Raw genomic sequence first — 14,498 nt, forward strand, 5'->3', positions numbered from 1 at the left:
GAGCTTTGTCTTTGGGGCTGACAGCACATGCTAAGAGGTGGAATGACTGATAGGTCCACAGACAAAGGCTGGCGCCAGACCAACGACCTTGATTTTAGGTAATAAGGAGTTTACAGCAGTAACAAAATAGGTGACGGAGTTAAAAAGGCAATTTCCAAATCATATCTATGCCTGAAGATAAATAATAAATATGAGAGAACCATAAGCATATGAAAATTTCAGTCTGTGGGAAAAGGTCCCAAATATGTCCTTAAGATCATATTACAGTCATATAAAGTTCTCTAAATAAGGTCTACTCTTCTGAAGAAAATATTCTAATTTGAATGCTTCCAATTTTGCTGCTTAAACAGCAAAGGGAAGTCTGGGTAGAAACTACATCACGTCAGGCTTGTGGTATGCAATATTCAGAAAGCAACAACAGTTTCAATTACTGAAACTGAGATGAATTATCCTTAAAGCAAAAACAGACACTGGCAGAGGATGAAAGCCAAGTCGGCCTTAGGCTGAAATATGTAACCACTGCAGGATTCACACAAAAATATAGTAGCACCAATCCACCAACAGCAGTACAAGGGCTTTGGGCACCAATCTCTGGGCACCCGGGTCTCACTTTGATACCAGGATTAGTGATTTTCAAAGCTCTAATAGGCACATGAATCTTCAGAGAATATTGTATTTAAACATGTAGATTGAAGGGCCGGGCGCGGTGGCTCACGCCTGTAATCCCAGCACTTTGGGAGGCCGAGGCGGGCGGATCACGAGGTCAGGAGATCGAGACCATCCTGGCCAACACGGTGAAGCCCCATCTCTACTAAAAATATAAAAAATTATCCGGGTGTGGTGGCAGGCACCTACAGTCCCAGCTACTCAGGAGGCTGAGGCAGGAAAATGGCGTGAACCCGGGAGGTGGAGCTTGCAGCAAGCCGAGATCGTGCCACTGCACTCCAGCCTGGGCGACAGAGCAAGACTCTGTCTCAAAAAAAAAAAAAAAAAACCAAGAAAAAAGAAAAGAAAATGTAAAAAAATCTAGATTGGAATGCAGAGTAGTTGCAGGGGTTGTCAATCAAGACTGCTGATCCAAGAGTAACAAGACATTACACGATAGAAGTGCAACATCTCAGAAATGGAAGGGACACGATAAATCACCTTCCAGGAGTTCTTTAGCTGGAGTACACAGACTATACTTCAATACCTTTAGTTTCCTTTGTTATCCTACGTATTTATTTTATGCACTTCACCATTTTTATGATGAGGTCAATAAGTTTTATCAATTTGCAATGGAAGTCCATGGTACAAAAACTTCGTACCAAGAATCTCTCAACTGAACCCTTATCTGATGCAATTATTCATTCATTTATTCATCTTTTATTAAACTTTCAGGTACTTCGGCCCTGGTGATGCAACATTCTGAACAAATTGTCATATAAGGACAGGAAACACAAGTAAACAAGTCATATTACTCCTCAGGCATCAGTTTTTTCTTCTGAAAACAAACAAACAAACAAACAAACAAAAACAAATGAGGGGCAGAGAAATAGATGTTCTTTCCAAATGTAATATTTTATGGTTCCATTACCTGAGCCACAGAGGAAAGAAAGGCTCACGGCAAATTAATCAAAAATGAATTGGTTCATATAATAAATCACTTGAAAATATTTATGATCACTCTTTTATCATTATTTTCACACAACTTGAGGCAGTTCAGCAATTTATTATGCAATCAATAATTATCTATATTTTTTATCAGAAATTTAAAAACATCATTCTCAGCAAACTATCGCAACGACAGAAAACGAAACACCGAATGTTCTCACTCATAGGTGGGAATTGAATAATGAGAACACTTAGACACAGGAAGGGGAACATCACACACCGGGGCCTGTTGTGGGGTGGGGGGAGGGGGGAGGGATAACATTAGGAGATATACGTAATGTAAATGACGAGATAATGGGTGCAGCACACCAACATGGCACATGTATACATAAGTAACAATCCTGCACGTTGTGCACATGTACCCTAGAACTTAAAGTATAATAAAAAAAACAATAAAAAATAAAAAAAGAAATTTAGAGGTGGGTAAGAAAGAAAGAAATTTTTTGAACTGTAGAATAGCTTTCTCTTAAGCATTTTCCATCACCCTTTAGATAAGCATTCTGCTTTTCCTAATATATTTTCAATCAGTTGTTTATTTGGCAATGTTTTCACAGATCCGAAAAACTTGGCCTGTTTCATTAAGTAACCTGATCAGCAGAAAATCAGTTGGAAATCTACATTTCCAATGCAAACAATCCAATCCACAGATTGAAAACATTTGGGCTTACTGGAGTGATTTTTACACCTAACACACAGAAAAAAATTGTTTTGTAAGCTTCATTTTGTTTAGTTTGAAATAAAGTCAGTCAGTAATATCTACTTGGCCATGTTTTTTCTATTTTAAATTGTATATTTCTCTTAAGGTGCTTTGCTAAGGCCTTCTTTAAAAGAAAATAAGATTTTCCATGAGCAAAAAACATTCTTTCCTTTTGGATATTTTTGAAAAGAAGATTAACATATCCTTTTACCTCAGAATATAAAACAGCAAAAATGAGAAAAGACATTATCTGGGTGAGGCGTTTACAACCATTTTTAGAGCTTAAGACACTTTATACCTCAGAATTGAGCCCCAATGTTCAACATATAAAGCAGACAATGGTGCAGCGATCCCAGGTGCCGTCCACAGTATCCTCTTCTGTCCACAAGGCATGTTCTCAGAGGACAGGGTGAAAACCAACCCTCTCAACCAGCTTTCATCAATTTAGCGTTGTAATAGTTGTATTAGTGTACCCCATGCACTATTAGTTTAATCTTAGCTTAACCATCGCTGTTAGTGAAAGAAAAATCGCTCATCGGTCAATAGACACTGATCACTAAGGAGTTGTAAAATCAATGACTGGAAATGTTTATTTTTAGAAGTTAGTTTTAACGAATTTGTTATCAGACACATTGTTAAACTTACTTAACAACACCAGCATCTCCTCAGAAGATGAACCTTGCTTTCACGTGATAGATCTTTAGTTAATATCACCTATAACGTTCCTTTCACTGTTTCTTTCCCAACTATCTCTTCTTCTAGTTAAATATCTGCTGTTTCTTTAAGCATTCTTTTTTTTTTTTTTTTTTGAGACGGAGTCTCGTTCTGTCACCTAGGCTGGAGTGCAGTGGCAGGAGGCACAATATCGGCTCATTGCAACCTCCGCCTCCCCAGTTCAAGCGATTTTCCTGCCTCAGCCTCCTGAGTAGCTGGGATTACAGGTGTGCACCACCAAGCCCAGCTCATTTTTTTTTTTTTTTCTTTTGAGACGGAGTTTCACTCTTGTCGCCCAGGCTGGAATGCAATGGTGCGATCTCAGCTCACTGCAACATCTGCCTCCTGGGTTGAAGCAATTCTCCTGTCTCAGTCTCCCAAGTAGCTGGGATTACTGGCACCTGCCACCACGCCTGGCTAATTTTTGTATTTTTAGTAGAGACGGGGCTTCACCATGTTGGCCAGGCTGGTCCTGAACTCCTGACCTCAGGTGATCCACCCGCCTTGGCCTTCCAGAGTGTTCGGATTACAGGCATGAGCCACCGCGCCTGGCCTAATTTTTGTATTTTTTTAGTAGAGACAGGGTCTTGCTTTTTGGCTATGCTGGTCTTAAACTCCTGGCCTAAAGTGATCCACCCGCCTTGGCCTCCCAAAGTGCAGGGATTACAGGCATAAGCTACCAGGCCCAACTTCTTTAACCGTTCTTAACAGGCACAAATCTCCCAAGTAAATAGTGACAGTAACTTACTAAATAATTTTTATGTGCCATTCACAGAACTACGAGCCTTGTTGGATTCCAGCATTTAATCCCGTGACACCCCTATGAGTTAAGTTCTTTATTATTCCCCAGACTCCAGATGAAGGAACTGAGGGTTTCTAAAGGTTACATGATTAGCCCAGGTTCATACTCACCAGACTTCGTATTTATAATATATATATATTTGTGTATTCTACAAGGCAAGTGTGTATATATATATACACACAGCCCATCTTTAGTTATTCAGGGTTTATTCTATAGATTATTTCAACTCCCTCTGCCTATCCCAAAGTCCTTTCACGAACTCACTTCTTGATCTTTCAGTTTCTCTAGATCCTTTTCACTGAGTCCTCCAAATAAGTCTTTGAATCCACACCATAGTACTTCATATACCCGCTACTATCCATCACGGTGGGAATGTAAGATAATAATTCACCATCTCTATACCCATAGGAATGTTCTTCAGCATCTCTAAGCTATACTGTAATGCGTATTTACTGTCTTACAATATCCTCATACAGCTCTTTATGTGTTTGATTTGTTTTCTCCACTAATTATTTGAGGTTAGAAAGCATGAGTGATGCGTCCTTGGCCTTTCCTGTTGTTTCTGCTATATGCTAGGTCCATAGAGATCAACAATAAAAGCAACGACTTCATTACCAAATGAAAGTGAAATTTTAACAACCTGGTTGGCTGCTCTCTTATAGCTCCATATAAAAGATTACCAGGAAAGAGAACATAAATAATTGGCTATGTAGCACAGGCTGGGCAAGGTGTGGCTCATGCCTGTAGTCCCAGCCACTCGGGAGGCTGACTGGGGAGAATAGGAGGTTGAGGCTTCTGTGAGCTATGATGGCCACAGTACTCCAGCCTGGGCCACAGGGCAAGACCCTGTCTCAAAAAATAAATAAAATAAAATAAAATAAAAAAATAAAATGTAGTTTGGAAATCACTTGTAAGTTTTAATTAATCATGAGGTTTATTTCCTTCTATAGGAGGTAAACCTCACTTATCATCATCATTATTGCTTTCACTTGTATAGTGCTTTTTAATTCTGCCCATATTTAAATCCATTATCTCATTGCTTCCTCACAATAACCTTGGCACTATGTATGATTATTAGCATCAACCTCATTTTTTACAGATGAGAAAGCCAGAGTTCAGAGAATTAGATGACTTTCTCAGGTAATTAGTTGTAGAATAGATGTTAGAAGTCCTGGCCCTGTGAGGTCTGAACTTTCCATTTTTCAGTGCATAATGATGCCATCCTGTCAAATAAACTGACACATAGCGGAAGTACAAATTGTAAAACAACAACAACAACAAGAAAAAATTCATAGTTAATGTCAAAATCAAAATAAAGTATGTGTATAATTTATATATTAAAAGTGTGCATGAATTATTTCTACTGCTATTGGTTTCCAGGTACAACTACAATTCAAAATGCATATCTGATCAAAATACATCATCTTAACATACATAGCACATGCATATAGCAAGGGCTTAATAAATGCTTATTTTATAATCTGCACACCTGTATTGTCCTAGAAATTCGCATGGTGACTATTTCTACCTACACTGGTTAAGGGACAAAAGTAGAGAAATGCTCCAAGTCTCCCTATAGCTATGCAACATCAGACACTCCATTTAATTTAATAGTTTCTGTCAGTTACATGAGACACTGTTATACCATTTCCTTGTCTTCATCATTACCTCTTCTACAAGGCAAGTGAAACAAAACCAAACCAATCTTCCTAGAAATGTTTCAAATCTGGAATTAAATGTATTGGTAAACCAAAACTGACTTACAACACCCCCAAACTTACCCTATTTCATGTTTATAGAACAAAGGGGGTATCAACTACTTACTTAATCCTAAACCAGTAACATATGAACTACATTTTGATTTATGGTAGTGGTAAAATACTTTCTATAACCCGGTATCTGCTAAATCGCCACATGCCCTATTTCAGATTTTTGTTTCAATCATCACACACTGTGATGCCTGGGATTTTTCATGTGAATATTCATATAAAGTTTACAATGCCCCATTTTATATTTATTTAGTCACCTTTCAACCTTAAAATGGATATTTTGCTCTAGCATCCTTCACATCTTCATTTCAACTTACTTCATTTCAATTTACTGTAAACTTCTGTATTGGACTATTCTCTGGCAAAACTACAACTTACTAAATAAGTTAAATTAAATACATATTGACCTTACCACAAAAGTTCAAAATGCATTTGATATGGTTCGGCTGTGTCCCCACCCGAATCTCATCTTGAATTCCCACATGTTGTGGGAGGGACCCGGTGGGAGGTAACTAAATAATGGGGGTCAAGTCTTTCCCATGTTCTCATGACAGTGAATAAGTCTCATGAGATCTAATGGTTTTAAAAAGAGGAGTTCCCCTGCACAAGATCTCGTCTCTTGTCTGCTGCCACATGAGACGTGTCTTTCACCTTCCACCATGACTGTAAGTCCAACAAACCTCTTTCTTTTGTAAATTGCCCAGTCTTGGGTGTGTCTTTATCATCAGCGTGAAAACAGACTAATACAGCATTTCATGATTAAACACAAACTTCTTTCTTCATTCTCCTATTTCCAGCCCCTACTCTTTGAAACAATGCAGTGTCAGTGATAGACTTCAAACTATTTCTTCTTTTGTCTATTTCTCCCTTCTTAACATGGCATGTGTTCCTCACATAATAATTTGCTTTCATAAACAACAGAATAGGTAATCACAACCTCATTAATATAGCCTTTTCATCAGGTGCAAAATAAAGACCATAGAATTTTTAATTCCTGATTAGACTGCATTTACATTCTATTAATAAAGTAATTTATTAAAAGGTACTATCAATATCATGAACATGTGTATCGAGGTTATGAGGGAAGCCTGCCTGAACAACCTGATAAGCTATATTTGCACCCACATCACATTATTCTTCCGTTTAGGAAGTTATTTATAATTAATCTAATAGAGATAGAGGAATGGTTATAAGCAATTTTCGTAGACAATTTACAATACAAATCTTAAAGAGATCATTTTATTGACTTGTCATTTAGCATATCACCAGATACATGATCCTACTTTCCACACTTACCAAGTACCTTTCAGAGGACACGCTAACTAAGATGAGGTCATCTCCAACTCGTACTTTTTCTCCTTCTGATCGCTGCTTAGAGGCAGGGTGTATGGTCCACCAACAAGCCTCACCTGCAGAGATATGGATATGTGAAACACGAAAAACTTCCTCTTAATTAAAATCCATTTTCTTTGCCAATGATTCCAAACACACAACTTTCAGAAATCTGGAATTAATGCAAATTAATCTCTTACACCATGAAAAGAGAAAGAATTAAGCTTTAGCTTAGGATAAAATAAGATTCTTCTCCTAGAAACTGGGTGTGACACTTAGGGAAGGTTGATGTCTTTTTCTTCCACTAAGAATTGCTTTAAAGGGATGTTTATTTATACTCATCTAAGGCTAAATTCACCACTCACACTGATCTGATTTCATTCTTTACACACTCACATGTCATTATACTGTCCAATTGCTTTCTATAAAATCATCTTGTTTTGTGTCAATTTTCATAAGGACTTGGGGTTTTGTGACGTGACAATTGTAACAATTTTTTGAAAATGTTCTCAGTAGTTATTTTTGGATGCTGACTCAAAAAAGGATGCAAAGTATTATCATCTAAAGATTGTACTATCCTGTCCCCTTTCTACTTTATTATTTTAAAATGTGGTGTTTTCTATTAATCTAAAGGTAACATATAAGAGAATCCTTCTAAAGAAAAATGAATTATAAAAGATCTTGGTTTACATCAACCAAACAATTTCTTCTAGCACAAGTCAAGCATAAGCCTCATGAGCCACATGTCCCTTCTTCACTCTTTCTTCCCAATACCCAACATAGAAGCTTCGGCATGCCATTCTTCATTCTGTTCATAATACCTTTGAAAACCTAAATGCAACTTCTATCCCAAAATCAGAGGAGTGTTTTCATGATATCTGTCATCATTTACCATTCTTTACCTTCACTCAACTTTATGGTGTTTCCATAACTCTTTTATTTCCTGACTAATTCCTCAATGCCAGAATGTAAGTTCCTAACAGTGGGACTTGGTATGTTTTGTTTACTGAGGTTTCTCCAGCCCCTGCTAGCCTATTATAAGCCCTCACCACAAATTCATTTTGCATGAGTGAATAAATGAATTACCAAACAATATTTTGTAAGTATTCTTACAGTCAATATGTAATCTGTGTTTTTTCTTACATAAACCATAGTCTAACTTGCTTTTCTTATACAAACCATAATGTAATCTGAATGTCACCTGGCAGAATTCTTTATCTTCATTCATCCAATTCACATTTTTACAGTTGCAGGTAGCTTTTCATCCATTCAAACATTTATAGTGTACCCACTATTGGCTAATCATTGCTTTAGTGGCTGGGATACATCAATAAAGAAGGAAGAAAAAATTATCTGCCTTGTGAGTTAAATTCTGATGAAGGCAGGCAGACAACAAATAAATATAATAAATAATTGAGGAATTCAGAAGAAGTAGGGAACTATGGGGAAAAACAGAGTAGCATAAGGAAATCAGGACACGGAGAAAACACTGACTTGTTTTGTTTTGACTATTACATAATCTTCTCAATGTATGAAAACAAATTCTAGACTGTGTGTCTTTTACTTCTTTTGAAGAGAGAACTGACAACTTTCTCATTTAACTGTGTGCTGAAATACATTAACTAGAATAAGAAAACTAAAAAAACTAGCAAAAATACAGAGGAATGATAGAGCCTGTACAAAACAAAATCAGAATAATATATTTATTTATCTTTCTGGTGCCAGGGGTTCTTGGAATTTCTTTTATAAGACGATGCATTGGTCTATTAAAAAGTTTATGAGGCTGGTAAACATAGCTTTGTTTTTACCTTTTTGTTGTTTGTAAAAGATTTAGTAAATATGGGTAAATACTTTTAAGAGGGGGAGTGGAGTGAGAGGATAGCTTGATCTCACTCTTGAAGGGAACAACTTAATAAAAGTTGAACTATTTCCTTCCATTCTTTTTTCTACTTGGTCTTTATTTTTAATTACAAAGTGATGCATGCTCATTGTAAAAGACAAAACAGTCCAATTTTATAGGGATATATAAAGTCAATGCAAAGTCCTCAGAGTATTGAGAAGAACATCAAGTTTGTGTTCTCCTATTTTGATTCTCCAAAAAAAAAAAAACGTGTTAATATATACATTTTTGTTTCACAAATCTGAAAATGCATGTCTGCTTGGACAGGTATGTAGAATAATGCCCTGTGGGCAGAGAAATGAAGGAGACTTTCATTTTTGACCTTTTTATTTGAATGTTGGCATCAAGTATGTTATATTTTCAGACTTAACATTTTTGAGAGAGACATGTAGAATTACTTCACAAACTAATTAGTGGACATTAATATGGTTAACACCCAGTAAATCATGTAGTAAATATTAATTTTCTATCCAAACCTACAAGAAGAATAAGGTTTGAAGCCTAGTTTGAACATCCAACTAATGATGTGGGAATAACCAAGAGGAATGATATACACGTCCCCCTTCTAGGAAAAACTTTCATTAGAACATTCTTTCCTGACTCCATCCATAAGAACATTCATCCCATGTATCGTATTTCCTGGCTTCTTCCAATCCAACCCCCGCAGGGTTCTCTCTGAACCTGGCTTCCCACAGCACAAGATGCTTACCTGTGGTGTCCTCTTGCAAGCCAACATCAAAAGCCAGCTTATCAGTTGAAGACCGGGAGGTGGACAGGCAGCACAGATACTACAAAATACAAAATCAGTAGTTGTAAGTAGAGGTTTTGTTCGTCTGTTGTTTGTGTTTGAGACAAGGTTGCTCTGTAGCTCAGGCTGGAAGTGCAGTGGCGTGATCACAGCTCACTGCAGCCTCAACCTCCTGGGCTCAAGCAGTCATCCCACCTCAGCCTCCTGAGCAGCTGGGACTACAGGCACATGCCACCATGCCTGGCTAATTATTTTCTTTTTTGTAGAGATATGGTTTCACCATGTTGCCCAGGCTGGTCTTGAACTCCTAGACTCAAGTGATCCTCCTACCTCAGGTTCCCAAGTAGCTGGGACCACAGGTGTGCACCATTACACCTGGTTAATTTTTTTTTTTTTTTCATAGAGACGAGATCTCCCTATGTTGCCCAAGGTGATCTCAAACTCCTAAACTCAAGCAATCTCCCACCTCCACTTCCCAAGGTGCCAGGATTATAGGCATGAGCCACAGTGACCAGCCATCGTTAAGGTTTATAGTTGTACCAGCAGAGTCTTATTCTGACCTGTAATTTGTCATCCATCTATCCCTACTGTTCTCACTGTTTTCCTGAAAATCTGGATGCTTCTGCACAAAGCCCAGATTTTTAAATGTCTGTGAGGCAAAACAGCATGCATTAGGGGCAATATCCTAAAGGAATTGTAGTCTTTTCTTCCCTAATAAAAGACAAAGGAAATGTTCTCTGTCAGTACAGGAAGACAAGTAACTGGGGATGTATTTGTACATCTCTCACTTCATGTGATATTCATGATCATCTGCAAAAGTACAATGTAGTCTGACAGTTAGAAATCTTTCTCCCAAACAAATTTGAAGACTATTCTCTTTTATCTTCTAGTTTTGTTTCCATTTAAAAATGTTTAACTCTTTGAAATCCACCTAGAATTTATTTTGGTGCACAGCAGGTCACTGCACTAAAATGAGGTTTATTTTGTGTCTACATACATGTGCATTTCCACAGGAGTAATCACTCTTGCAACACCATCATCTCCTTATTCTTCCCACCCTTACGTGTTCCTAACTGTATATTCTTGGACATAAAGTTTAGGATCATTTTTCAAGCCTACTGCTCCCCAACCCCCATGCCACAAAGTGTTGTAAGAACAGAGACACAAAGATGAATGTGTTGTAAGAACAGAGATACAAAGATGAATGTGGTAGGAACTCAAAGTACACTACCATCACCAAGCAAGTGCACTGCCAGCAAGCCCCCCTTAGAATCACTGGAAAAATAATGCAAAGGCTAGAAATGTCTTATTATGGTACAGGGCCCATCCAGCTAGGTGTGTGTCTGTGAGTGTGAGAAGGCAGATGAACCAATCGGTGGCAGATATGCTGGTATGTTAGGTGGAATTCAGTGCCATGGGGATGTGAAATCAAATTGACCTGCAGATTCTGATTCTGACTCTTAACTACAAAGCAATGGCTCCCAAGGTTATAGCCAAGAGGCTCCCAGGGTCCCTAAACTTGTTTTTAGCCACAGCAGAAATGTCAGTCTGACCTCAAGACAGGTAGCCCACGATAATCCCCTATGTTTATAGACTTTAAATATAAATTGTGCTTAACATCTGCCTTTATTTTTTAAAAAGATAACAACTTTGCAATAATCAGACTTCCCAGACAAACACGAAATGATTCCTATTAAAGTCTTTTGTAATTTTTTCAATAACAGTACAGTATTAGGCACTGTAACTATAACTATTACCATATGCTTTCTCCTTAATGTTTCTAGTAACTCTGAGGTAGATACTATGATTATTCTACAAAGTGTTAATTAAAGAGAGCAAGAACTTGGTCTTATTCACTACTATATCCAGCACCTAAAACAGTACCTAGCACATAGTAGATGCCAAATAATATTTATTTAATGAATGTATAAAAATTTCAGATGTAATTACAGGCTTGATTATGCAAAATATCCCAGGCTGTCCAGCATGTGGCAAACAGACTGAATCCAAATCTAACAACCAAGTTGAGGCTCTTAACCCAACTATTATGCATAGAGAGTAGTTGTCTTAAAAGAAACCCTCGCATTTATTAGTTCATGCAGTTCATGTGTTTTGATTGCTGTAGAATGTGGAATTGTTTTCATAAAATTTTAATATGTGATTGCTCTATACAAATTGTTTTCACATATTTTTCTTACATCCAACCACTTTATGAAACTGTTTTATGTTGTTTTATATCTTGACATGTCAGCCAAAATTTCCAGAACAATGTTAGTTAGCAATGGTAGATAAAACATATTCTTATTTTAGTTAATTTGATTTAAAAAATGGCTTCAGCATTTCACAATTACAATATTCACTATTGATCTGACACTGACAATCTTTATCACTGAGGAATTAATCAATGTTTAGTTTTCATTAAGAATGAGCATTGAGTTTTATTAAAAACCTTTTCCAGCACTTGCTAACATGATCACAAGTTTTCTTATCTGACCTATTCATGTGATGTAACACATTAAAAGAAATGATATTATTAAATCATCATTAAAATCACATCCATGTATTTCCTATACTTCTCATCCTATACTTTTGAATTTCATTAAATAGACAATTAAAATCAAGTTATCACATAAATATCCATGATTGAGATTGAAAATTTGTGTGCCCTTGTTGGATAGTGGTATTTTTTATTTTTATTTTTTATTATACTTTAAGTTCTAGGGTACATGTGCCCAATGTGCAGGTTTGTTACATACATATACATGTGCCATGTGCCATGTTGGTGTGCTGCACCCATTAACTTGTCATTTACATTAGGTATATCTCCTAATGCTATCCCTCCCATCTCTCCCCACCCCACGACAGGCCCCGGTGTGTGATGTTCCCCTTCCTGTGTCCAAGTGTTCTCATTGTTCAATTCCCACCTATGAGTGAGAACATGCAGTGTTTGGTTTTTTGTCCTTGAGATAGTTTGCTGAGAATGATGGTTTCCAGCTTCATCCATGTCCCTACAAAGGACATGAACTCATCCTTTTTCATGGCTGCATAGTATTCCATGGTGTATATGTGCCACATTTTCTTAATCCAGTTGGATAGTGTTATTGATACGTAGTCTTCTGCTTTAGAACAATTTACATAATACAGGAATCATCTACTTTTTAAAAGGAATGATCAAGTATATTATTACAGATATTGTATAATATTCTAGATATTGAACTATCATGTAGCCACTAAAATTATGTTGACAATGTAAACAACATGGAAAATGCTTATGTTACAAGAAAAGGAAAAGAAAATCATGCCGGGCATGGTGGCTCATGCCTGTAATCCCAGGACTTTGGGAGGCCAAGGCGAGAGGATCGTTTCAGCCTGGGAGCTCAAGACCAGCTTAGGCAAGATGGTGAGACTCCCATCTCTACAATAAATTTAAAAATTAGCCAGGTGTGGTAGCACACACCTGTAGTCCTAGCTACACAGGAGGTTGAAGCAAGAGAATCACTTGAGTCCCGGAGTTCAAGGCTACAGTTAGCCATGATCACACCACTGCACCTCAGCCTGGGTGACAGCAAGACCCTATCTCAAAAAACAAAATGATATAAATTTGGTAACGTAGTAACATCTCAATTATGTTTTAAAAAAAAAAGCCTTAAGGACAGAAGAGATTAAAACTTTTTTTAAAAGCCTCCAACAGTTTTTTCCTATTAGTGTGATCAGGATTTTTCTTCTGCAACTTCCAAATCGTATAGAATATGTATTGCTTTTATAATTTAATAAAGCTCTTATAAGAATGGAATGAGGCCGGGTGCGGTGGCTCACGCCTGTAATCCCAGCATTCCGGGAGGCCGAGGCACGCGGATCACCAGGTCAGGAGATCGAGACCATCCTGGCTAACATGGTGAAACCCGGTCTCTACTAAAAATACAAAAAATTAGCTGGGTGTGGTGGCGGGCACCTGTAGTCCCAGCTACTCAGGAGGCTGAGGCAGGAGAATGGCGTGAACCTGGGAGGCAGAGCTTGCAGTGAGCCGAGATCGCACCACTGCACCCCATCCTGGGCAACAGAACAAGACTCCATCTCAAAAAAAAAAAAAAAAGGAATGAAACTTTTGCATATTTTTTACATATTTTATGTACAGTTGACCCTTGAACAACACAGGTTTGAACTGCACGGGCCCACTTACTAAGATGTTCTTCCCCCTCTACCATTCCTGAGACAGCAAAACCAGTTCCTCCTCTTCCTCCTCCTTAGCCTATTTGACACGAAGACAATGAGAATGAAAATCTTTATGATGATCCATTTCCACTTTATGTGTAGAAAATATTTTTTTCTTTTGATATTCTTAATATTTTCTTTTCTCTAGCTTACTTTATTATAATACAGTATATAATACATACAAAAAATATGTGTTGACTGGTATTGGTAAGGCTTCTGGTCAACAGGGGGATATTAATAGTTATCTTTTGAGGGAATCAAAAGTTATATGTGACTTCCTACTGTGCAGGAGATTGGCACCCCTAACTCCTCTGTTGTTCAAGGGTCAGCTGTATATGTAATAGCTAAGAATACATTAAAGTATTTATAAAATATATATTTAAAACATTTACATATATACACATATATATGTGCATATATACATGAGGCAAAGAATAAGAAAACTGTGCCCAAGAGAAGCCTAGTGAATAACTGGGTGAAAGGAGGAGCAGATGTGGTAAAAGAGAAACCTGGTGAAGAAGAAAAAGAAGTTGGTGAGTACAATTAATACTGGAGCTCACAGGTAGAGTTTCTTAAATCTGATCTTTCAATAAAGATGCCTTATTTCTCTAATAAATCAACTCTTTAAAACAAAATCAGAAAAGAAAATATCTGTTATTTGACTCTTACAC

At 37.3% G+C, this 14,498-nt stretch overlaps 1 protein-coding gene across 4 annotated transcripts in view; it reads right to left on the reverse strand.

The window, feature by feature from the left end:
• The window catches only part of RYR2 (ryanodine receptor 2), a 788,503-nt gene that overhangs the window by 455,607 nt on the left and 318,398 nt on the right, over positions 1–14,498 (reverse strand). For all 4 annotated transcript variants that reach the window (XM_034949586.3, XM_055098600.2, XM_055098645.2 and 1 more), the window contains 2 exons: positions 9,577–9,655; positions 6,932–7,044 (listed from right to left, as the gene is read on the reverse strand). In XM_034949586.3, coding sequence (XP_034805477.1) covers positions 6,932–7,044; positions 9,577–9,655 — 192 coding nt within the window. The remainder of the gene's footprint in view (positions 1–6,931; positions 7,045–9,576; positions 9,656–14,498) is intronic.

This window comes from Pan paniscus, chromosome 1 (assembly GCF_029289425.2).
Source record: "Pan paniscus chromosome 1, NHGRI_mPanPan1-v2.0_pri, whole genome shotgun sequence".
NCBI lineage: Eukaryota > Metazoa > Chordata > Mammalia > Primates > Hominidae > Pan > Pan paniscus.